Raw genomic sequence first — 25,731 nt, 5'->3', positions numbered from 1 at the left:
CTCTTTCTGTTTGTTCTCTTTTCTTTCCCTTGTATCTCCCTCTATCCTAATTATTTTTTTTCACCCATCCCTCTCTTTTTCTTTCTTCCTCACCCTTTTTTTTCCCTCCCTTCCATGTATTCTCTATTTTTATTCCTTCTTTTTCTCCTTTGATGGGGGGGCATGGTATGAGTGGCAATGCTGGGGGGAGTTCTGTTCAGCCAACTTAGATGCTCTTGATCAAAGTCATCTGCTGATCTGAGAACTGTAGTGGGGATTTTTAATGGCAACTATAATCACAGGTAGTATTTCTCACTGTGTCTCTGACTTTGTGGTGTCTCGTAGCAGTGACACCTATGCTGAAATCGGGACACCTCCAGCCCCTCCCACCTCACATTCCTCACCAGTCAACTTACCTCTAGTCTCTGCCCCCCAGCCATGCCGTGAACTGAATGTGCGGCTGTGAAGAGGCCAAGTGAGTGGCCGTGGGCTCCAGGAACAGCCCAGCTGGGCGGCCACAGGCTCTAGGGACAGCCCTGGTGGGCAGCCGCAAAACAGTTGGGAGAGTGGTGCGGGAACAGCCCAGGATTTGGTGACCCCTGGCAAATCATCATTTGATCCCCAGGTTGAGAACCACTGATCTAGGCATGTTTGGTACATAGTTTGATACACACAGACATTTTAAAATATTGCAGTGACTTTTTCTCCTTTTCTTTTTCACCCTACAGTCCAGGCCATTTTTAAGCTCTCAGCAGTATTGCACTTTGACCATTACTTAATCATGCAACACTGATGCAAATTTTTTTTTTATTTGGGTACACATACTAGCACATTATGAAAGCGTTGCCTGGAAATGAAGCCCCCCCAGCAACGCGCTGGCACCGCTGCAGTGGCTTCCATCTTCACCGGTCTTCCTTTTGGTTTTCGGGCTGCAGCTGCTTGAGTGACCGAGCAGTGATGATGCTCGGTGCAGGGCTTTGAAGGAACAGCACAGGTATTTCGTTCCTTCAGAGCCAATATCTTCTAAATAATGCACATTTTGGAGATATTCATTTAACCTACAGGTAGGCATTAACCTACCTGTAGGCATAAATACTGCCTTTACTACCATTTTAACAGTTAAACTTAATTCTCTTCCGTTCATGGACCGACACAGCAGCATTGACCTTCGGGTTATATACTTCCTTTCAGGAGAGACTAGCAGAAAAAACAGCACCTGAAGTGTTAAAAACACTTCTCTCAGTACAGCACCTCCCAGGGGGCGTGTCCCCGGGTACATCCCACTCTCTGACTCATGCAGCTCCAGTTTTTCCCTAGATAGTCTTTCAGGACAGGCACCTTGGAGAGATCCGGCTCCTCCCCATTCAGAAACACCGCCTTCTTTAGAAGTTTAAAAGCCTCATCCTCCCACTGGCCCATCAGTTATGGTGTTTCCTCCGGCGGGGAGACACCGCAGTGGAACCAGAGCTGATGGCTGGAGAGACTGAGGCTTACTTAAGGAGATATAGAGATATTTAACAATCTCTCCCTGTCTTACCTTTAAACGGCGTAGTGCATCTCGGCGACGCTGTGGTCGGCTGGGAGGTCCGTTTTTCTCCTGCCCAGGGGGGCGCTGTGAGCGGTATCCAGGTCCGTCCCCGTACAGCCAGGAGCTTGGAGGCTGGGCCGGATGACAGGCGACGTCGGTTCGGCGGGGGGGGGCGGAGGGATCCTGCACACGAGGCCGCGTCTTTCGGTTCCGGATGCGGCCTAGAAAACGGACCCAGCATTCGGCTGGTGCGGCCTTTCCTTCTGCTGGTGTGTCAGCGCTTTGGAGGCCGGTGACCACCATTCCTCAGAGCGGGAGATGTCGGAGGCAGAGGCTTCTAAGGCAGTTCCTGGAGACGACGGCACCAGCCAGCTAAGGTCAGTGGAACCCTGTCGTGGTGTTCCCTTTCCAAAAAATCCCTGTTGGCTCCACGGGTGTATTCCCCTCCTGGTGGTCGGTGGGGGGAGGAGTGGTTCCCTGGTGGTGGTTAGTCCTGGGGAAGGCACTCCTGGTGACCCCTGTTAAAGATGTTAGGGGGGCCTGCTCTGATGCTGCTGCTCTTTTCTTTTTTTTTTTTCTTTTTTTGTTCAGAAGTCCACAAGTAAATCGCTCCATGGCTCTAAGAGGAAGTGCCCTGTATGTAGAGCCACAATGGGAGAGTCTTGGGGCAAGCCTCTGTAGGGGGTGTATTGAGGGACTAGTGAGAGAGCAAGCAGCAGAACAGGGGGTAGACTTAGCAGTCTCAGTAAAGGAGCTTTCAAGTACTGTTCAGGCACTGTTTGCTAATTTTCAGTTGCCCCAGCCCCAGAGCAATCCCCTTCCAGTGCAACAGGGGGTTTCACCTGACCTAACGGAAATTCTCACTAGTAGTGCTGAGAAACCGGAAGGGTCTGGAGAGGAAATTGAGGAAGAAGCAGGCAGCGCGCTTTCAGATTCTCAGGGAGAATCGGAGGGGGACGGACGGAGAGTCCATAAAAACCTCACGATACAAGCTCTCTCTGGAGGAGGTGGAGGATCTTTTAGGAACAGAAGAGGAAGGTGTTCCCGGTCCATGACGTTCTGATCGATGCCATCAAAAAAGAATGGCAGGATCCGGAGAGGAAACCTTTTTTCTCGAAAGCGTTGAAGAGAAGGTTTCCTTTTGCGGAGGGAGAATCCCTGATTTGAACAAGTCCCCCAAACTAGATGCAGCTTTTTCCAGGTCTCTAGACATACAGACCTGGCGTTTGAGGATATGGGGGTCCTCTCCGATCCCATGGACAAGAGAATGGATTCTCTTTTAAAAAAGTCCTGGGGCTCCTCTCAGGGTTATCTTAAACCCGCTATGGCAGCCACGGTGGTGGCTCGCAATTTGCAATATTGGCTTACTCAGGTAAAGGCACATATTGAAGCGGGTACAACAAAGGAGACAATTCTCTCATTTTTCCAATGCTGCTAAAGGGTGTGGCTTATCTGGGAGACGCCTCAGCAGAATCAGTGTATATGTCCGCAAGATCGGCAACACTCTGTAACTCGGCTAGAAGAGCCTTGTGGCTTAAAACGTGGCAGGGGGACAGTGCTTCCAAAGTAAAGCTCTGTGGTATCCCTCTCACAGGGGACTTATTGTTTGGTCCTGGTTTGGAGGCCGTCTTGGATCGGACTGCCGACAAAAAGAAGGCATTTCCCATCAAAAAGAAGTTTGGGGAACAATCAAAAAATAAGTTTCGATTTCGAGGGAAATTGGAAGCCCCGAAGACAGGTCTCCAAAATAAAGGTTGGGGGACAGAAGGGAAAGGGCCGAGGAGGGGCCATTTTTCATCCTCCTGAACAGCCCAAAAAGACCCAGTGACGGGGGTAACAGTGGGAGGAAGGTTGGGGGCCTTCCTCCCACAGTGGGAGATCACCTCCAACCAATTCATCTAGGGGGATAATCAGAAGGGGCTACAGGTTGGAATTACCAACTGTTGGTTACCAACTTGCCGAGGTGTGTGGAAAAGTCTTCGGCCCTCCTTTCCTCCTGCAGGAGTTGGAAGAACAGGAGGTGGTTGTACAGGTCCCAACCCCAGAGATAGGCAGAGGCTTTTTATTCCCACATTTTTGTGGTTCGCAAACCCTCTGGAAAATTCAGGCTCATCCTAAATCTGAAGCCCCTGAATGTTTCCGTCTGGTACAGGAGATTTTGAATGGACTCAATCTATTCGGTAAAAGCTCTTCTAACACCAAACTGCTTTATGGCTTCAATCGACCTACACATCCCCATAGCGGAGGACCATTGGAGGTTCCTAAGGCTAGCAGTAAAGACCGGGGAAGAGGTACTACACCAGCAGTTCAGAGCTCTCGCGTTCGGCCTATCATCTTCCCCCCGCATCTTCACCAAGGTGATGGCGGAAGTTTTGGCTTTCCTGCGACTCAGGAGAATCTCAATAATCGCATATCTAGACAACCTGCTCCTGTTCGCCCCGTCCCCAGAGAGGCTGAACCGGGATCTGCGGGTAGCAAGGGACATCCTGGAAAGTTTAGGATGGCTCATAAACTTAGAAAAATCCAACCTGGTTCCGTCCCAAAAGGTGTCCTTCCTGGGATACATCTTGGATTCAACAGGACAAAGGGTTGTTCTTCCCCCAGGGAAGGTCCAGAAGGTAGACAAAGCCATGTTTCTTCAGGGCAGCAGCCAGGTCTCAGTAAGAAAGGCTATGTCAGCCCTGGGGTTATTGACCTCTACACTTCCAGCAGTCCAGTGGGCGGGGCTACATTTTCGCCCTCTTCAACTGTTCATTTTGAGGGTCTGGGACCACAGTCAGGGGTCATTGGACTCCCTGATCTCGGTCCCAGATCAGGTCAAACGGTCCCTCTGGTGGTGGAGAAAGGGAGCAAATGTGTCCCAGGGTCTGGCGTGGATTCTGCCAGTATCCAAGACGGTCACAACCGATGCCAGCGGCACAGGTTGGGGAGCACACTTGGGTCCCAGGTGGGTACAAGGTACCTGGGAGACAAGGGAGGCAAAGAAGTCATCCAATTGGAGGGAGAACTTCAAGGGCACCACGTGCGAGTTCGCTCGGACAATTCCCCAGCAGTGGCCTACATCAACAAGCAGGGGGGGTACAAGGTGCAGCTCCCTCTGGCTTCTGGTGGAAACCATCCTCAAATGGGCCGAGCGCAATGTCCTGTCTCTATCAGCATTGCATCTAAAGGGGGAACAGAACTTGATAGCTTCCTCAGCAGAACAACGCTGAGGGAAGGCGACTGAACCCTGAATCAGGAGGTCTTCAATATGATAGTCCAGTGGTGGGGGGTACCTTGTGTGGACCTATTTGCCTCAAAACAAAACACCAAGGTGGATCGCTTCTTTTCCCTAAGCAGGTGGGACGGAGCGTTGGGGATAGATGCACTGGCACAGAAATGGACATTTTCCAGGTGTTATGCTTTCCCCCCTCCGGTGTTAATCCCTGCAGTACTGAGGAAGTTTCAGCAGGAGAACACAATCCTCATTTTGATTGCCCCACATTGGCCCAGGAGACCATGGTTCTCAATCTTAAGAAACCTGGCCATAGAACCCCCCTGGATTCTACCGGTTCGGGACAACCTTCTCACTCAAGGTCCAGTCTGCTGCCCTCACGTGGACAGGTGGAACCTTGCAGCTTGGTTTCTGAGGAGGAGTTGCTGGGGGGGCACGGGTTTCTCTGATCGCCTGGTTGCGACCCTTCTAAGCTGTAGAAAAAGAGAAACCCAATCCATCTATCATAAGGTATGGAAACGTTTCAATACCTGGTGCTCAGAAAGCTCCTTTAGTGTACACAGTTCCGTAGCTGTACTAGAGTTTCTGCAGTCTGGGGCAGACAAGGGTTTAGCTCTTAGCACCTTGAAGGGGCAGGTGTCAGCTTTAAGCGTTTATTTGGAGAAAAACCTAGCGATGGATCCTTGGATAGTTAGGTTTTTTAAGGCCTTAAGTAGGCAGAGGCCAGTTGTAGTCGCCTCGTTCCTAGTGTGGGATCTTTCCTTAGTTTTGCAGGCCCTTACAGGGGAACCTTTTGAGCCATTGGTGTCTTGCACCTCAAAGTTAGTCACCCTCAAAACTGTGTTTTTGGTGGCAATTACTACGGCTAGACAAGTAAGCAAACTCGAAGCCCTCTCGATTAGGGCTCCCTTTTTTCAGGTTTTTCCAGATCGTCTGATTTTTAAGACAGATCCGGCCTTTTTGCCAAAGGTGGCCTCGAAGTTTCACAGAGGCCAGGAGATTATTTTACCTACTTTTTGTTCGAACCCGGTGAGGGAACAAGAACGTACCTTTCATAATTTGGACGTTAGAAGGTGCGTCCTTCAGTATTTAGAGAGCACTAAAGAATTTAGGAAGTCGGATTCCCTTTTTTTGTTTTCAGAAGCCAGGAAGGGTTACAGAGCTTCCAGGACGTACTATAGCCAGCTGGTTGAAAGCAGCTATTAGTCAGGCTTATGTGATAGGGGGATTAGAACCTCTAGAAGGGATCAGGGCACATTCTACTAGAGCAGTGGCAACTTCGCAGGCAGAATGAACTGGTGCCTCTCCAGAGCAGATCTGCAGGGCGGCAACGTGGTCCAGTTTTGCAACATTTGAGAAACACTATAGACTGGACCTGCACAGGATCAGGCTTTCGGCCGTAAAGTGCTACAGGCAGTGGTCCCACCCTAAGGTAAGGTGCTCGCTTATCCTCTCTAAGGTGCCTGTCCTGAAAGACGATCTAGGGAAAATGGAGTTACTTACCGGTAACGTCCTTTTCCAGGAGTCTTTCAGGACAGGCACCATAGAGAGATCCCGGCTCCTCCCCATTCAGGAAACACCGCCTTCTTTAAAAGTTTAAAGCCTCATTCTCCCACTGGCCCATAAGTTCTTCAAGATTACCTCCGGCCAACTGGGGAGACACAAGAATACGTCATACACAAAACTTTTTATCTTACCCGACGCCCTTATGTGATCACTCATCACATAAGGGCGTCGGGTAAGATGGAAAGTTTTGTGTATGACGTATCTTGTGTCTCCTCAGTTGGCCGGAGGTAATCTTGAAGAACTTATGGGCCAGTGGGAGAATGAGGCTTTAAACTTCTAAAGAAGGCGGTGTTTCCTGAATGGGGAGGAGCCGGGATCTCTCTATGGTGCCTGTCCTGAAAGACTCTGGAAAAGGACGTTACCGGTAAGTAACTCCATTTTTTTTCTGCCTAGCGTTAGGAGAAGACATGGCCTTTCTGGAGTCCATGTGCTCTGGATTTTTTTTTGCGATTTTTTTTTTTTTTTCCGCTTTTCTTAGATTTTTCCTGCATTTTTGGATCCTGGTATCTACAATCAACTGCCGACTGGGTGACAGGCTGGATCCTCGATCCTTGTAGTCCCCCCCTGTTCGGCCATCGAGCGTGTGCCGCCTTTAGCTAGGCCGTCCACGACATGCCGCGTTGCTCCATGGGCGGCCGGTGAACTACATGTTCCAGGGCACACATATGACCGGTCTCTATGGCCTTGTCACAGTGTGCCGGGCTGACAGCAATGCCGTATCTGCTGCGGACATTGGGTCTGTCTGGAATGCCTCCAGCCGGTGGTCACAGGACGGGTAAGTAGTGTCCCCTTGCCCTGGCAGGGTGGTGCGGCTGGTGCGTTCCTGGGGAGGTCAAATGAGGGTCCGCCCTGCTTTCCTCTCTCCCTTTCCTCTCCCTCCTTCCCCATTCTGGGTGGCGGCTGTAAGGAGGGGGGTCCGCATGGGGCTCTGTTACTACCGGGGGCTGTGCTAGCGGTTAGGTGCTATTTTTTTATTGTACTGGGGTTGCTGTGTGTGCTGGGCTATGTTCTGCTGTGTGTTACTGGCTTTTAAACACGTGTATGGCCGCCATTTTACCGGAGTCAACAATGGGGTTTGAAAGGAGACAATGTCAGAAGGAGATATATACAGTATCAACACTTTACTACAAACCATGTATTTAAAATGTTGGCTTTTCTGTCAGTTGGAGACATTCCCTGAAATTGAAGTGTGCCCTGTATAAGACAATGTCTAATAATTACCTGTCCAAGAAATGAGTCCAGTCTTTTTTGACTTGCAAAAATATAGCTTCCACCGCTATGTTGGATAGCGCATGCCCCTGTTTTGCATTGCCCACAGGCAGCTATATCGCTGCAGGACAGAATGAAGTACTGTCTAGCAGGTGAAACCATATCACACAGCAGGCAATATGCAATGCTATACACGGTTGCATACTGTTGGCAAGGATAGCCATAGCTTTGCAGTGGAGTAGAGACTGCATTTGTTACCCACTGGAAGGATAAGTATTAACAATTGGTTTTTACAGGGTACTTCATTTTTACTGCATTTACCCTAGCATCAGTTTGCTTTTAGTATTGTCAAGTTTTAGAACTTTTGGTGCTAGTTTTGTTACATATAATATTGCACTTCTGTATTTAGGATTCACAATGCACTTAAAGGAATACCAGATGACCGAGATGGTTTGTTCGATACCATCCAACGCTCCAAGAACCACTATCAGAAGAGAGCTTATCAGTGCATAAAATGTATGGTGGCTCTCTTTAGCAACTGTTCCGTCGCATACCAAATACTGCAGGTAATGTGAAGTCTCCTTTTGCAATTGTGTACAAGTGTAAATATATATGTGTGTGTGTGTGTGTGTGTGTGTGTGTGAGATCAACAAGCAGACATTTTTTCTTTTCAGTATTTGGCCTTAATGGCAGGTATTGTGGGTTGCATTTTTCAAATTGAATCTCAAAAATGTGGTGCAGCAGGAAGGTGCACCTAATCTTCTTTAAAAATATTGCAATGACTTTTTCTCCTTTTTCTCTTTCTCCTATAGAGCAATGGAGATTTAAAAAGGAAATGGACGTGGGCAGTGGAATGGTTGGGGGATGAGTTGGAGCGCAGACCTTACACTGGCAATCCTCAATACACATATAACAACTGGTCCCCGCCAGTGCAAAGCAATGAAACTTCAAATGGCTACTTTTTAGAGCGGTCACACAGTGCTAGGATGACTCTTGCAAAGGCTTGTGAGCTGTGCCCAGAAGAGGTAAAGAACTTTATAATAGAGTGTGTATAATTTATAGTATCTAAAATTGTAAAATTAATATGTAAAGATGAATAACCTTCAATAATACATTGTGTTGCAAAAAAAAAAAAATGTCTATCATACATCATGGGACACAGAGTATCTTCCTTTCCATTTTTGGGTTATGCTGCCGCTGCCAGGTGATTTGGTCTAACCACTCCCTATTAGGCAAGGCCTCAGGTTTTTTTTTTTTTGCAAGAATCTTAGGCGAGGGTCATGTCTGTGCAGTCTCTGCACAAAAGAATAGCTTCTTAGAGATTCCATCTGGGATTGGGACTGGCTGTTTAGGGTCCATTACCTATTGCTTTACAGCGCTCAGAGAAATGGTACCCGGACCCTGCACTGGAGACACCAGGGTGGAATGTAAGGTTGCCAGGCAGCACTGGAATCTGTGGGACAGGACCCTGCACAATGATTAACTGCCTTGCGGGCTGAGGGTGCTCTACAGGGTCAGGGCAGTGACCCCCAGTTGGGGAGTAGTCCTTGAAGCATTGCCTGCCATGATGGGTGAAGGACTAAACTCCCCAGGGGGCCCTGTGTCAGGAATGGTCAGTGCTCTGGCAGTAGCCTTGCTGGTGACCCCCCACCCCTCCCCAAAGTTGAACAGGAGTGGTGCGCTCAGGAGTGTGTTTATAATTGGTTCTAGTACTTCAGTTTTGTGTTTTTTGTGTAGCTTTCTTTGCCACCATGAGCCTTACAATAGCTGTAGCGCAACTGGTCTGGCCCAATTAGTGCACTGATAGTCAAGATGGCACTGGGCCAAAAAGTATCTGTTTTCAGCAAGGGTCTCTATATACTTATCGGCAGGCAACGTCTTGCCAATTACAGAGAGAAGGAGTTGAGGGGTCCCAAATAACGTCTTCAGTTATAGAGGAACCAGGACACAGCCCCCCCCCCCTTTACATTGTATCCCCTGGGGATCAGTTTGTTCCTTGCAGATATGAATCCCTCCTCCTATATCTGCTACTTCCGGTGCACCCTCCTCCAATTCCTATGTTAGGCAGCAGTTCTCTGCTGTTGCTGGAAAACAGCTTTCTAGAATTCCTACCAGCTTGGACCACCTTGGTCTCAAATTTATTTATATATTTTAGGTACTTGTATAGCGCCGTCAATTTATGCAGCACTTTTTACATATACATTGTACATTCACATCAGTCCCTGCTAGAGGTCGACCGATATGGGTTTTTCTCTGGCCGATGCCGATATTTAGAAATCGGGGGAGCCGATGGCCGATATATGATGACGATTTTTGCGGCCGATTTTTGGATTGGGATGCATTGTGGAGGAGGATGGATGGTGCTGGGCGTGGGTGGGAGATGCGTTGTGGAGGGGGAAAGATGGTGCTAGCTGTGCCTGGGGGAAGCATTATGGAGGGGGGTGGATGAATGGTGCTGGGCGTGGGATGCGTTGTGGAGGGGGATGGCTGGATGCTGCTGGCCGTGGAGGGGGGATGTGTTGTGGAGGGGAAGAGATGGATGGTGCTGGCTGTGGATGGAGGGAAGGGGGTGGATGGATGAAGCTGGTCATGGGTGGGGGATGCATTGTGGAGGGGAGAGATGGATGGTGCTGGCTGTGGATGGAGGGAGGGGGGTGGATGGATGGAGCTGGCCGTGGGTGGGGGATGTATTGTGAAGGGGGATGGATGGATGGAGCTGGCCGTGGGTGGGGAATGCATTGTGGAGGGGGAGATGGATGGAGCTGGCCGTGGGTGGGAGATGCTTTCTAGAGGGGGGTGGATGGATGGAGCTGGCCGTGGGTGGGGATGGATATATATAAAATGAGTGTGTATACAGGAGAGGGGTGTGCTCTGACATGTACACACTGTCCATTGGATGACACCTGTGAGCTCCCACGTGAGTTGGAGTACTATGTACAATCACTAGAGAGCCGAGGCACCTATCAGAGATGATAGGAATACTGTACATTACCCCAGTCTCCAGCAGCATGAGAAATGAATCCTTCAGCCACGCTGCTGGTAGCCTGCGCGCCGACACCCCCCCCCCCCCTCTACCTCGGCGAGCTGTACTGTAGCAGAAAGCAAACTTGTCACAAGCCCGAGCAGCTGCAGTACAAGTTGTCTGCGCGAAGAGATCACAAAAGCTTCCTGCATGCTGGGACGGTGGCGGGATTACTGAACATGGGCTCTAGGCTACAGCTGGAGCCGTAGCCTAGAGCCTATGTTCAGTAATCCCGCCACCGTCCCAGCATGCAGGAAGCATAACAAGTGTGATCTCTTCGCGCAGACAACTACTTCAGTTGCTCGGGCTTGTGACAAAGTTGCTTTATGCTACAGTACAGCCCGCCGAGGTAGAGGGGGGTCTATGTGCAGGCTACCAGGCTGAAGGATTAATTTCTCGTGCTGCTGGAGGTGGAGCGGGGTTTAGTGTGGCAGCCGAAAAACGGCCGATTTTTTTACAATAATCGGCCGATGCCGATTTCTTAAAAACGGCCAAATATCGGCCGACCGATATATCGGTCTACATCTAGTCCCTGCCCTCAAGCATGGAAGTGTTCCTCTTTTCTTCTACCTTCCCTGCTAATAAAGTAGGAACCAAGGTAGAGGAAGATGAATTTATTCCAGTAGAAGGGTTTCTACGAGTGTAGAAGCTTTGGATGATGAATTCAGTGCAGTCAGTGTGGCCCTGAGATTTCTTACCTGTATTTTCTGATCTTTCTACCTTACCAAATGGTTTCTGTTGTTTACTGAGGTCTGCCACTTGCAGTTTGTAGCAGGCAAATTTTCTCAGCGATCAATAATTGTCTCTGGGGACTCTTTACACAGAGATGTTCAAGGAACTCTGTCACCAATGATGCACCCCAAAAGTGGATCTTCTGGCATCCGGTTTAATCCAAAGCTGAGATAGGTTCCTCTCCGGGCCCAAGGATCCTTGAGCATTCCGTGTAACACCATGAGGCCAGTTTTCCCTAATATTTGCCTTTCCACAGCTACAATCTTCTATCTCGTTTGCTTTGCAGGATTCAAGTAGAAGGAATTCCAGTAATTCTGATTGGCCTGGCCTCGGAAAATTTGGTATTCTGACATTGTGAACATTAAATCTGCTATCCATCTCTACAGTCTGTACTAACAGGAAGGCTTGTGAAAACAGGGTCTTGAGAGACAGGAAAGTCTCTGATTTAGTCATTCCTTGCTGAACGTTTGGATGGAGGCTTTAAGGAATATTTACCACAGAATTTGGAAATCTATTATTTTGCTTGGTGTGAGGCTAGGGGATTTCATCCTCTCTAAAATATGTAGTGGGTCGTATTTTGCTTTTCTTCAATCTGGAGTTCATCTGAGATGGATCAATTTCAGCCTTGACCGTTTTTTTTTTTTTCTTCTTTTTTTTTAGAGAGACAGATTGCTTCACATACCTTGGTGTGGACCTTTGGGCAAGGCTTTACATGTATCACTGCTGAAGACAGCTTGGGACCTCAACTTGACAATACCCCTATTACAGACGTCTGTTTGAACCCATTCGGGATATTCCTTTAGTCCTTTTGACTAAGGTTATTTTTCGGTTTGCTATTTCAACTCGCAGAGTTTATGAAGCGACTGCACTTGCCTGAACCATTCTTGGTAATCTGCTGTAAAAAGGTGGTTCTAGAGGCCTTGGCCTTCTTTTTTTCCTAAGGTGGTTTCTTTGTGCCATCTGAACCAGGACATTGTGTTGCCGTCTTCTGTCCTAAGCTGCAGATGCAGGGGACCGCGCTATTCACACTCTGGATGTGTTTTGGTGCTATTAGGTGTTAACCTGAAGTAATCTACTGCTCATTGTCAGTTTCTCTTGGTGCTTTCTGAAGGCCCATGGAACGGTAGCTTCCAAGTCTACCTTTTCTCGATTAAAGCGATTGTTCACCCTCCTTCACATCATTAGACCATTACATTCGGCATTGTAGCTACGGTATGCCGGTCTTAAATTTTTAATCCCCGTACTCACTGTGCTATCGATGATTGAAGAATCCGACTCCCGCGGGGAATGGGCGTGCCTATGGAGAGGGAGGATGATTGACGGCCGGCTCTGGCACGTCACGCTCCCCGAAGACAGCCGGAGTAGGTCTCGGCTATTCACGGCGCCTGCGCACAGGCTATGCGCAGGCACCGTGAATAGCCAAGCCTATTTCGGCTATTTCCGGAGAAGCGTGACGTGCCAGGGCCGGCCGTCAATCACCTTCTCTCACCATAGGAACGCCCATTCCCCGGATTCTTCAATCATCGATAGCACAGTGAGTACGGGGATAAAAAATGTAAGACCGGCATACCGTAGCTCGCGCTACGATGCCGAATGTAATGGTCTAATAAAAAAAAACATTTTTTTTTTTTTTAACAGGGTGAACCCCCGCTTTAACTCATTAGCTTATTTAGGCTTTGCTCCCAGTGTTTCGCAGGACACAGAGATTTCACCCCTCTTCCTTTGTGGTTCATGGCTTGCTACAAAAATGAAAGCCCTGTCTAACTGTGAGGTTATACCTGGGAGTGAACTTTTTTCCTTTGTCCAATCACCAGAATGTGGCAGTATAACCTGGTTGTAATGGATATGAAGATGTTCTGTGTCCCGTGAGATACTCCAGAAAAAAGGATTACATGTAAACCAAATATCCCATTTGAAATTTTAGGATTATTTGGCTGTTTTTTTTTGTTCCCTCAACTTTATTTTCAATGTTATGGTTTTATCTTCACTACTGAAAGGCTCCAATATCTTTTTAAAAAGCCCAATGCAATAAAAATACTTGTATTGCTTGGTTTATTAGCTCTGGGACTATTGGCCATTTTTGCACAATTTGTCTTTTTTCTATTTTATTTTTTTATCGGTTCTTACAGCTTAGGCACCTAAAATGTGATGCACTTAATGTAATCCTGTTTGTTCTCAGAAGGAATTCAAAATATTTTTCTCTAGTCGTCTTCCAGGACGGCACCCTGAGAGATGACTGGCTTCTCCTGACAGGAAACACAATCAAAAAAGAGGTTAAAAACCCCGCCCCTTCCCGTGCTCCTCAGTTCTTGATTGTGTTTCCCCACAGCGAAACGTTTATTTTTTTCCTGACCTAAGGCCTGGGGCTGGTGGTCTCCCCCTGGGAACTAAACCGCAGGCACTGGGTAGCCTTTGGGTTTGGCAAATTGTTTTCCTTCCTAGGGGGTCCCTTTTATGCTCAGGAGGACCTCACCATGTGAGATGAAGAAACCCCCCTGAGTACTGGAGTCTCCTGGGGATAGGTGGCTATCCTGGAGCTCCAGGGGCGAATCCACTCTCTCCCTGAGCTTTCCCCTTACCTTGGAGGTTTGAGGGTCACGCTCTCTCCGGTGATGGGGGTCTTTCTGGGCGGCTGGGGCTGTAACTGGGCCGTCCTGGAGGCATCATTGCCGTTTTTTCGAAATTCGGCGCCAAATCCGGCGTCCCAGGGCGATGACGTCACGCGTACGCGTGTCACTTCCGGGTCGGCTCAAGTGAAAGATGGCGCGCTCCAGCACCAGCACGCCAGTCTCGGCTTCCCCACAGCACCGGAGACACCCGTGTACACACGGCAGCAGCCAAGAGAGAGCGGCGCCTTCATCCTCACGCGATGGAGCGAGAGGTTCGGTCTGCTATGGCCCTGGCTGCGGAGGAGGCCACAGGGGGTGAGTGCTCCTGATTACAGGTATGATGGGCTGGGACTTTGTAATTGTTCCTTAGTTATTACAAACATGCCTGTGTACTCTTCCTTTTTCCTTAGGGGAGGAATGTGTTGCCCAGGGGGGTGCTAGTCGATCGGCTAAGGACACTAGTCGCTCCAAAAAATGTGGCTACTGTAGTGGCAAGCTACCCTCAGATTATTCCAAACCCTTTTGTGCCAAATGCATTGTTAAATTAGCAGGGAAGGAGACCTCTGAAATTCTTAAAGGGTTTCTAGAGGTCCAATCTGAGATGCTCTCTACACTCAAAGAATTCAAGGGGTCTTTAAAGAGCAAAGAACCTGAACCCCCTATCGCAGGGCCCTCCTCGCAAGAGAGTTCCTCTTCACAGGTTTTTAGAGTCCGTCAGGAATCCCACGGTTCCTTAGTGTCGGACTCTGAGGACTCAGAGATTCCTCCTCAGGAGGATGGCTCTGTTGGCCAGGCAGAGGAAGAAGGCGAGGATGCTAGGGCAGGCAGATATGTCTTTGCTGCTGACGATATGGAAGGCCTCCTAGAGGCAGTGTACGCCTCTGAGGAGATTCCTCAGCCTGCGGAAATAATTTCTACACAGGATAGGTTATACCAGGGCCTGCTTAAACCTCAGGCCAAAGCAATTCCGGTACACCAGTCCCTGAAGGATATCATCCTTAGGGAATGGGCAGAGCCAGAGAAAAAGCTTTTAAGGTACAAGACCTGGAAAAGACGTTGCCCCTTTAAGGAGGAGGAGGAATCAAGATTTTTCAAAGTTCCTAGATCAGACGCTCCACTCGCGCAAGTTTCCAAGCAGTCGGACCTCTCCTTCGAGGACACAGGCAATTTGAGGGATCCTATGGATCGGCGGGCAGAGACCTCCTTGCGTAGGGCCTGGGAAGCTAACGCGGCTGCCTTGAGCCCCGCCTTGGCTTCGGCCTGTGTTGCTAGGAATGCTAATTCCTGGATCTCAAAATTGCTGGAACATGTGTCCCAGGGGTCAGATTCTAAGGAAATATTAGAATCCCTTCAGCTCATAGGGAGCGCAGTAGCCTATCTAGCGGACGCCTCTGTAGAAACAGTCCGTTCTACCGCAAAGACGGGAGCCCTCCTCAATTCTGCCAGAAGGGCAGTGTGGGTCAAAATGTGGAACGGGGACCTGGCGTCTAAAAACCGCCTTTGTGGTCTTCCCTTCGAGGGCTCCCTGCTCTTCGGTTCAGGCCTGGACCAGGCCCTGACCAGATCCTCAGAAAAAGGGGTACGTTTCCCTACCAAGCCTAGACAAAACAAGAAAAGATTTTTTCGAGGCCCCCAGGGTGGATTTGGAGGTAAGAACCGTCCCTCAGAAAAGAAGCCCCCTTACAACAGACGTTGGGGTGCTGGGAAGGAAAAGCAAAAGGGAGGTATCCTCTTTTCCAATCCCAAACCCAACGACAAAGACGCCAAATGACGTGAAGGTCGGGGGAAGACTCTCCCAGTTCCTTCCCAGGTGGGAGAGTATTACTCAAAGTCCTCATATTCTCCAGATTGTAAGAGAGGGGTACAGACTAGAGTTCCGTCAGCCTCCCCCTCCCAACTTTATTTTGACTCATTTACCCAAGGACCCTCTCAAATCAGCAGGCCTTCTGCAAAATGTCGCAGAATTGGCACAACAGGGGGTCATAGTTCCAGTCCCTGTGTACCAGAGAGGGTTGGGAGTGTACTCCCACATCTTTGTGGTTCCCAAGCCCTCAGGCAAATTTCGTTTAATTATAAATCTAAAGCCCCTGAATACCTCCCTTCTCCACAAGAAGTTTCGTATGGAGAGTATTTACAGCCTCAGGAGGCTCCTACTGAAGGAGGTTTTCATGGTCACCATCGATCTACGAGACGCGTACCTCCATGTCCCGATTTTCTTGGGGCATCAGAGGTTCCTCAGGTTCGCGATCGCCTCCGCCCAGGGAGTGCAGCATTGGCAATTTGCTGCCCTTCCTTTCGGACTGGCCTCCAGTCCAAGGGTCTTTACCAAGGTCCTGGCGGAGGCGATCGCCTTCCTGCACCTACAAGGGATAGCGATAGTCCCCTATCTCGACGACTTGATACTATACAATCAAAGTCGGGATCTCCTTCTTGCGGATCTGACCACTGCAATGACTACCCTCGAGTCCTTGGGGTGGATCATCAACAGGGAGAAATCCTCTCTCCTTCCAGAACAGCAAAAAGTCTATCTAGGTTTTCTGATAGATTCCTTGGAAAGGAAGCTCTTTTTACCCAACGACAAGATCCGGGGTCTCATGTCAGTGGTCAGATCAACGTTGGAAAGAGCAGAGTCCTCCTTCAGGGACATCATGAGAGTCTTAGGTCTAATGACTTCCTGTATTCCAGCAGTCCCGTGGGCTCAGCTCCACTCCAGACCCCTCCAATTTTTCCTTCTTTCCTCCTGGGACGGAAAAAGGGAATCCCTAGAGCTCAGCGTCAGTCTCCCAGAACCAGTGAAGCTCTCACTGGACTGGTGGCTCATCCCACAGAACCTACAGCAAGGTCTGTCGTGGGGCCAGACCAATCCGGTCAGGATTACCACGGACGCCAGCTCATGGGGGTGGGGCGCACATCTGTACGATCTCCGTGCCCAGGGTACCTGGGGACAACGACAGAAGGGGGCCTCTTCAAATTACCGCGAGCTATTAGCGGTCGGAGAGGCTCTGAAGGCATTCGAGGACAGAATCTTGGACCAGGAGGTCCAGATCATTTCCGACAATGCGACCGCGGTGGCCTTCCTCAACCATCAGGGCGGCACCAGATCTCGCACCCTTCTAGACTTGTCCCTAGAGATCCTGGGCTGGGCCGAGCAGAGAGTTATCTCGCTCTCGGCGGTACACCTGAAAGGGACCCTCAATCTGGAGGCAGACTATTTAAGTCGCCATCCCATTCTCCAGGGGGAATGGGAACTAAATGCAGAGATTTTCAGTCTAATATGCCAGCACTTTGGCAACCCAGAGATAGATCTCTTCGCCCGCAGGGCAAACCGGAAGGTGAAGAGGTTCTTCTCTCTCTCCCAAGAAAACGGCTCGGAGGGGGTGGATGCATTGGCACAGATATGGAGGTTTCAGCTAGCCTATGCCTTTCCTCCGTTGAGCCTGATTCCGAGAGTCCTACAGAAGGTAAATCTAGCAGTAGGGAAGTTCATTCTCGTCACACCCTGGTGGCCCAAGAGGGCCTGGTTTCCCGCTCTAGAGCGAGGGTCAGTGTCGCCTCCCCTACTTCTCCCTGTCCGGGCGGACCTTCTTCATCAGGGTCCGATTTATCACCCAGAGCCCAGCTTCTTCAAACTGACGGCCTGGTGCTTGAGAGGCGGAGCCTGAGGGAGAAGGGCTGCTCCGAGAGAGTTATTGACACACTTCTAGCCAGTAGGAAGGTAGTCACTAGACGTATTTATGCCAAGACCTGGGGCATCTTTTCTCGCTGGTGCTCAGCGAGACAGGTTTCCCAGCAGGAGACCTCAGTCATCTTAGAATTTCTCCAAGATGGAGTAGACAAGGGGTTAGCCACAAGGACTCTAAGGGTTCAGGTGGCAGCCTTGTCGTATTTTTTGGATAGACGTCTATCCCTGGACCCCCTGGTCAAAAGGTTTCTTATAGCCAGAGACAGGTTGTCCCCAGTTCATATCTCTAGGGTTCCACCCTGGGATCTTTCTTTAGTGTTGAATCAACTTACCAAAGCTCCGTTTGAGCCAATTGACACTATCCCCATCAGGTTACTCACCTTTAAATTCGCCTTCCTCTTGGCAATCACGACGGCCAAGAGGATAGGTGATATGCAGGCGCTCTCTATTAAAGAGCCATTTTTTCGTTTATTTGAGGACAGGGTAGTTCTAAGTCAGGACCCCCTTTACCTTCCTAAGGTAGTGACAAAGTTCCACAGGTCACAGGAGGTAATCCTCCCTTCTTTTTGTTCAAACCCCCAGAATGAAGGAGAAGCTTCCTTTCATTGTCTGGATGTTAGACGATGTCTATTAACTTATTTAGAGAGAGTCACGGCCTTTAGACGTTCTACTCATCTTTTAATTTGTTTTTCGGGACAGAAAAGAGGCCTTCAGGCGTCCAGAGCCTCTATTGCAAGATGGATTAGGCAGGCTATTTCCTTAGCTTATGTACAAGCCTGTAAGGTAGCTCCTAATATTAGAGCACACTCCACACGGTCTCTAGCAACCTCCTGGGCAGAAAGGGCCGGAGCTTCGGTGGAGCAGATTTGCAAAGCAGCGACGTGGTCAAGTCAGAACACGTTCCTGAAGCATTACAGAGTCGACCTACTGTCACCTCAGGACTTGGTTTTCGGGAGAAAGGTCCTGCAAGCAGTGGTCCCGCCCTAAGGTAGGCCTGAAGCTACTTGCTTCTCTCTCAGGGTGCCGTCCTGGAAGACGACTAGAGAAATAACCAGTTACACTTACCGGTAGCTGTATTTCTGGTAAGTCTTACAGGACGGCAGGCCTACTTCCCACCCTTGTGATACATTATTGGTTTGTATTATATTTTTTTGTGGTGTTTTTTCCGTGCACTGGTGGGTTCATACTTTATCTCAAACTGAGGAGCACGGGAAGGGGCGGGGTTTTTAACCTCTTTTTTGATTGTGTTTCCTGTCAGGAGAAGCCAGTCATCTCTCAGGGTGCCGTCCTGTAAGACTTACCAGAAATACAGCTACCGGTAAGTGTAACTGGTTATTTTTTGCTGTAGTCTCAAAGGAACAATTTACGGCAAAGCAGAAAGTTTTGTATGGCAGGTCTTGTACTGGACCTATATTGATTTGTTAAATATCAGAACATGTTCAATATATGGTGCTATATCATGTAACAAAATCCTTTTGAAAATTAATCGGCATACAGTAGTGTGGTGCTCAGTATTGTAGATGGTTTGTTTTAAAAATTAAACTTGGTTGAATGCTTTCTTTTTTAGTTTGAGCTTTGATCCCGTTAGTCATATTTTGATGAAAATCTATGTTTTTATCAGCACTGTTTTTATGTAGCTGTACTAAATCAACTAATTCTTTACTAATAACCTTTGTGCTTACAACTGTAATAATGCTTAAAAGATGGCTTTTTAAAGCAACCAATTTTTAGACTACATTCACCATGGACATTAGTCCATGGTACAAAAGTTGCGGTTTTTAAAATGAAATATAATTTTTTTTGTAGACAATATATTAAAGGTGACTTCAAGGGGTTGTAAATTTTTTTAATGGCTAAATCGATTCCTATTTCACTTACCTGCTCTTTCGATTTCCCCTGAAAATGTCATTAATCCTTTTTTAAAGTAATTTCCTGTTTCTCTTCCTTGAGCTTTCCACCAGCATCCGAGCCGTTATGCCTGGTGAAAAGTGATTGCGCTCGCCCCCTCCCTTGGACTACAGCCCTGCGTGAACACGCTGTGTACGTTTCACAGGTACGGAGGCAGGGGCTAAGTGGGCGTGTCTACGACACCATAGCTCCGCCTCCTGTGCATTGGTTTTCTTTTGCACTAAGCTTTACTGCCCCGCCTTAACTCCACCCCCTTGCTGCCTTCAGAGTCAAAGTAGAAAAACAATATAAATTTGTTCACATTTAAGTTGGTGCTGCATAGGCTGGGGAGGCGAGAACGGGCGTTTCCTCTGGGAGAGGCTTGTGGACAAGAACGTTGCTCGTTCTCGTTGGGCGAGATTAAGAAAAAACGGCAATGTGCAGTGCTGCTAAGCATAATGGGAAATGTAGTTCCGTGGTTTCCGTGACGTCGATGTAATGCACGCGTACCGGAAATACAGCACAGAAATGATAGAGGAAAGCAGGACGACGTTAAACGCCTATTTTTAGAGGTTATTAAAACATTTTAATGGAAGTGATAATATTTTTCGATATCTGTGTTTAACAGAGATCAATTATAGGTTAAAACATTTTTACCTTTACAACCCCTTTCAATTGCAACTAAGGACTAAACTTTTTTTGTAGTTTCTGGAGAAGAGGGATTTTGAACCCCCTGGCAGTTTTTGCTTGGGAATATAGAAGTGTTGCGCTGTCATAAATAGATCACTTCATCTATATGAGAATATATCGTATAAATGATAAAAAAAAAATGAATAGAGTCCAGTGTATCAGCAAAGTCTCTAAATAGAAAGAAAACTACATCAAAACAGTGACCAAAACGTATTTAGTTGAATTCCTCTTCACAATCGCTGCTGTGCACCCAAGCATGTGACACCAGTTTTGCTTACCAGAATGTTAGACCAAAAAATTAAGAGGTCTAACAATGCTCGCAAGAGAAAAAAAACCAATGATGGATAGACAAAGTTATCCGCCTCCAATCACACCACCTGTTAAAGTGGTAGTAAACACCTGCATTTCATTTTTACCTACAGGTAACATTGTAATAAACCTTACCTGTAGGAAAAATGAATATCTCCTGAATGTGCACCGCTTAGAAAATATTTCAGTGAGCAGCAGTCAGTGACGTCACTGGGCGCATGAGCTCTAAAGGAACAGCATACAAATGCCGTTCCTTCAGAGCTCTGTGCCGTGGTCATGACTCCCGCACACATGGGCGAGATTGATGTCACAGCGGCTCAGCCATTCAAGCGGCTGCAGCCCGCAAACCTGGAAGGAAGACGAGGTAAACATTATAGAAGCCTCGGCAGCAGTGACAGTGCGCCGCTGGAGGGCATCGTTTCAAGGTAAGCATTTCATAATGATGCATACTAGCACATTATGCCTTTAGCTTGCAGGGGGAAATCATTTTTTTTATATAATTATTAACTGGATAAATGGTTGTATGCCTCCACGCCCGCAGTCTGGCGCTTGGATGAATGAATGGGTGTATATCTCCACTAACGCAGTCTGCCACTTGGAACCGCCCTACACAGCAGACTAAATCAAGACAATCCCCCTCTCTGACATGGCCAAAATACCACCATATGAAAGTGGAAGGGAGAACACTTATATAGTGTAACAGTAAAAACACATCTATTTGTGACAGTGTAACACTTTTTATATATTTCTGTGTTTTCTACTGTTTTTTGTGTGGGTAGTAGTGTGTGCGGCTGTTTTTTCATTTTGTGATTTTTATTGTTTTAAAACTCTTATTTGAGAACCTTCTAGGACAGGATTTTGATAGTTGCTGTTGCTGTCTGTTCAACTTGGGGAGATTCACACTTTTTTTTTTTTGTCCTTTTTATACTTCTCTTTGAAATTAACGAAAATCCCAAATTTTGGGTTGTCACCATAAAAGTTAACTATGGGTCAGGAAGTAAAGGGAAATTTCTGCAATGGGACACACATGACGAAAAACAATCTCGCATGGGTTATAACAATCCCTTACTCTATCCAAAATGCCCATAGTTTTACTTTAAATTGTAGAAGCTGTGCCCAAAAAAAGACAGGCAGAGGCCAAAGGACAAGTGCTTGTTTAGCCAATCTTCCCTGTTAAAGGGACACTAAAGGCAAAAATGTTTTTGATTAAAAATAACACATGTTATACTTACCTCCGCTGTGCAGTTTGTTTTGCACAGAGTGGCCCCGATCCGTGTCTTCTGGGGTCCCTCGGCGGCTGTCTCTGGTCCTCCTCGCAAAAATTTTCCACGTTCATGCGAGCTGCCTCGCATGGTGGAAAGCTTTTGCTAGAGCGCTCCCGTGATACAGCGGCGGCCATAGCCGCCGACTATCACTCCTCCCCGGCGCGCCGTTTCATCCGCTGTGATTGACATCAGCGCCAGCCAATGGCTGCGCTGCTATCAATCCACCCAGCCTAGCCAATCAACGGCCAGGCTGGGAACTGAATAGGATGACGAGAATGCGCACAGGACTTTCAAGTGGAGAGGTAAGTAAAACGGGGGCTGTGGGGGGGGGCGGTGCTATCAGATGTTTTTTTACCTTAAAACTTTTACCTTTACAACCCCTTTAAGGACTTACCATACCTTGTTCAACACTGTTTGTTTGGAGACAGCCATCTTACTAGACAGGTTTTGTTTCAGCATGTCTGAGTTGCTCCCTAATGACTGGTGGAGTAGTAATCAGGAGAGGTTCACAAAGACCAGATCAGCAGAATGAATGAACAGAAAAGGTTCACAAAGATCAAATCAATAAAATGGATGAAGCAGAAGCTGCAAGAAGTATGCAGTGCAGATTCCTCTTCACGCAGCATGGTAGTGACATCACCAAATCTCACTCTAAATAATGTGAGACTAGCAGGTGGAGGCACAGTGCTTTAGATTATCTCAAATGGTAGATATACAGCTATAAAGCTTGTAGGCACAGGCACCCTCACATACCAGAAAGTGCCCTGTTGTTTTTCTGCAGGAACTCAAGACCGTTTTATGTTTCTGGGTACAACGTTTTTTTTAGATTAAAGTTTTTATTTGAGGCCCAACTCCAGTAATATGTAAAACTATCCCTTGCTGTGGGGCTATGCTTTCACTCCAAGGGTTAATAGCTCAATTGTGTCTAGGAGAAGTAGTTTACTTTTTAAGTCTTACTTCCCTGGTTCTTCTGCTCCCCCAGATGATGGCATTCCCCCACACCTAGGTAGTGGACTGTGCCTGGTCCTCATTAAGTCGAACGCCAGGACTCTAGACCTTTGGAGTCTCAGGGAGGAGAAGCCGCAGGGATCAGCTTGGCTGAGAATAGGTGCAATTTAAAGTGGTTGTAAAGGATCGTTTTTTATTTTCTTTAAATAACAAACATGTCAAACTTGCCTCCACTGTGCAGCTCTTTTTGCACAGAGTGGCCCTGAACATCCTCTTCTGGGGTCCCTCGGCGGCTACCGCTCTCCCGAGGGGGTAACCTTGCGGGCACGTTTCTGAGTTCAGGCGTCCATAGACACGAATGCCGGACTCGGCCCCACCCCCCGCGTCATTGGATTTGATTGACAGCAGCGGAAGACAATGGCTGCGCTGCCATCAATCTCGTGGAGAGAAGGATGGCGCGTCCCTGCCGAGGAGATGGGGGGGGCGGGGGATGCATTATGGCGAAAATACACAAGCCTTTACAACCCCTTTCAGTGTCGTCGTTTTCCTCCCCCCCAGCCACAAAGACGAGTAATTAAGCCTTTTTTCAGGCAATTTTTCCCTTGGCGTTCAGGTCAACTTTAAGAATACAGCAGCTGACCCTGGGACACCAAACTAGATATACATTGTCCAACAGATATTGATTTGTTTAGTTCAAGGCTAGATCAACTTTGAAAGGTGCAAGTCTACCTGACTTGCATGAGAGATCAAAGATCAACTGGGTTTGGGACTTTTGTATTTATCATTTTCCAAGGAATGAACTAGCCTGGCCCCAATAAAAATTAGGACAGCATGAACAAAACTTGGAAAAATATAATAAAACAAAACAATATTGACTTGGCCTACCTTAAAAGTCAGCTTCAGTGAGAAAATAGGAGGTCACTAATTCTTCTAGTTTGGAGAGTAGTTGGTCATCTAATGCAGGAGTCCCATCATAAAGGCAGAACAACTCTTACTGCAGCTCCACTAATTTCAGGCCAGGCTGGCCCCCATTCTGGCCAGGCTGTCAGCTCTGAGCGCTACCCCTGCTGGCTGTGCCGAGTTCTGTCCAGTGTAGTTAATATGTAGGGCAGTGTACTGGGTTCAGTAGTATGTGGGGCTTTGAGTACAGGGGACAGTAGTTTGTAGGGCAGCGAAAAAGGGAGTCAGACAATTTGTAGGGCAGATTTAGGGGGCAGCAGGGCGGAAGAATAACAGGACAGATGAATACCATACTGACCCCCATGTAATACTGCCTTGCTGACCTGGCAACCGGGATCAGTAGGGCTTGAGATTTTTCCTCATATGCAGAGCTGGGCATGTCTCTTCCCTGTGTGCGCTGCAGGTTTTGGAGGAACCATTCAGATGGCAGGTCGGCAAGGCAGGGACTTTTTTAGTTGATCACATTCAATTACAAAGCTTTGCGCAGCATCATAGTTCACACCCCAGTGCAGTGTCTTGTAAAACTATTCACCCCTCTTGGTGTCTTTCCCATTTTGTTGGATTACAACCTGAAAATATTTTTTGTGGGGGCTTTGTAAAATGTGCTGTACACAAAACATCCCTGTGACTTTGATTTTTTTTTACTGTGGCAAAAAAAAAAAAATCAATCTTAAGTGTGCATAAGTATTCACCTTCCACATTCCTTTCCATAGTCGGTACTATGTAGAAGTTACCATTTGCTGCAATTATAACCTCAGGTCTCCTGGGGTAAGCCTCTATTAACTTGACACATCGCCACCTTCGATGGGTTGCGTTGGTGTACAGCAATCTTTAAAGTGGTTGTATTTTACAACCTTATGCTACAGGTAAGCCTATATTAAAACTTACCTGTATCTAACGATATCTCCTAAACCTACGATTTGGGAGCTATCCCCTGTCCTCTGCATGTGCCGATGTCATCGTTGCTGCAGTCTCTGTGCTGTTACCGGCGGCTACCGCATGTATGCGCAGGAGTGACGTCATCGCGGCTCTGGTTAATCGCAGCGCCGCAGCCACGATACCCGGAAGTAACTCCAGGACATGTTGGCAGCCGGAGGGTGAGACTAGGAATGCTGCGGGGGCTACGATCTGAGGTAAGTAATACATAATGCTATGCATACTAGCTCATTATGAATTTGTCTTGCAGGTTTTTTTTAAGAGGATTTACTTCCTCTTTGAGTCATGCTACAGATTCCCAATAAGATCGAGGACTTGGCTTTGACTAGGCCATTACAAGACATTTTCTGTAAATGTTTTCCTTTTTTTAACACTCGTATAGTTTAAGCAGCTTGTTTAAGGTCATGGTCCTGCTGGAAGGCGAACCTCCTTCCCAGTCTCAAATCTCTGCCTGACTGAAACAGGTTTCCTATAAGAATACCCCTATATTTATCTTCAATCCCTACCTTTCCTTCAATCCCTACCTTTCCTTCAATCTTAACTAGTTTTTTAGTCCCTGCCTATGAAAAGCATCCTTCGGCATGATTCTGCCACCACCGTGCTTCACTTTGAGGAAGGTGTTCTTATGGAAATGGGAAGTGTTGGGTTTGTGTCACACAGCATTTCCCATTATGGCTAAAATATTCAGGTTTATTCCAATCTGACCAGAGAATTTTACTTGTGATGTGGGGGAAAAGTCAATGGCTTTTTTTTCTGGCCACGCTTCCATAAAGTGTCCGATTTTTAAAATGATCCTATGGACAAATTCTTCCATCTCCGCTGTGGATTTTTGTAGCTCCCAAAGTCTTATTTTTGGTATTTTGTTTCATCTCTGATTAATACCCTTCTTGCTGGGTCTGTGAATATTGGTGGGCTATCTTGACTTGTCAGGTTTGCAGTGGTGCTATATTCTTTTTCAATTTTTTATTATAAAGGATTTAATTGTGCTCCATGGGATGTTCAGAGGTTAATAACCCAACCATGATCTATACCAGTGTTTCTCAACTCCAGTCCTCAAGGCACCCCAACAGGTCATGTTTTCAGGATTTTCCTCAGATGAATTGGCTGTGGTAATTACTAAGGCAGTGAAACTGATCAAATCACCTGTGCAAAATAATGGAAAGCCTGAAAACATGACCTGTTGGGGCGCCTCGAG

General features: G+C 47.6%; 2 protein-coding genes across 2 annotated transcripts in view; both read left to right on the top strand.

The window, feature by feature from the left end:
* The window catches only part of USP9X (ubiquitin specific peptidase 9 X-linked), a 316,211-nt gene that overhangs the window by 270,456 nt on the left and 20,024 nt on the right, over positions 1-25,731 (top strand). The window contains 2 exon segments of the mRNA XM_040338099.1: positions 7,906-8,062; positions 8,309-8,521. Of these exon segments, the coding sequence (XP_040194033.1) occupies positions 7,906-8,062; positions 8,309-8,521 (370 nt within the window).
* Positions 14,093-15,653, top strand: LOC120927426. The gene is made up of 2 exons (XM_040338098.1): positions 14,093-14,174; positions 14,270-15,653. The coding sequence occupies exons 1-2, from the start codon at positions 14,120-14,122 to the stop codon at positions 15,628-15,630; spliced, it is 1,416 nt and encodes a 471-aa protein (XP_040194032.1). The 5' UTR covers positions 14,093-14,119; the 3' UTR covers positions 15,631-15,653.

The sequence above is a fragment of the Rana temporaria genome, chromosome 2 (assembly GCF_905171775.1).
Source record: "Rana temporaria chromosome 2, aRanTem1.1, whole genome shotgun sequence".
NCBI lineage: Eukaryota > Metazoa > Chordata > Amphibia > Anura > Ranidae > Rana > Rana temporaria.
This window is presented reverse-complemented; position numbering and strand designations above follow the sequence as displayed.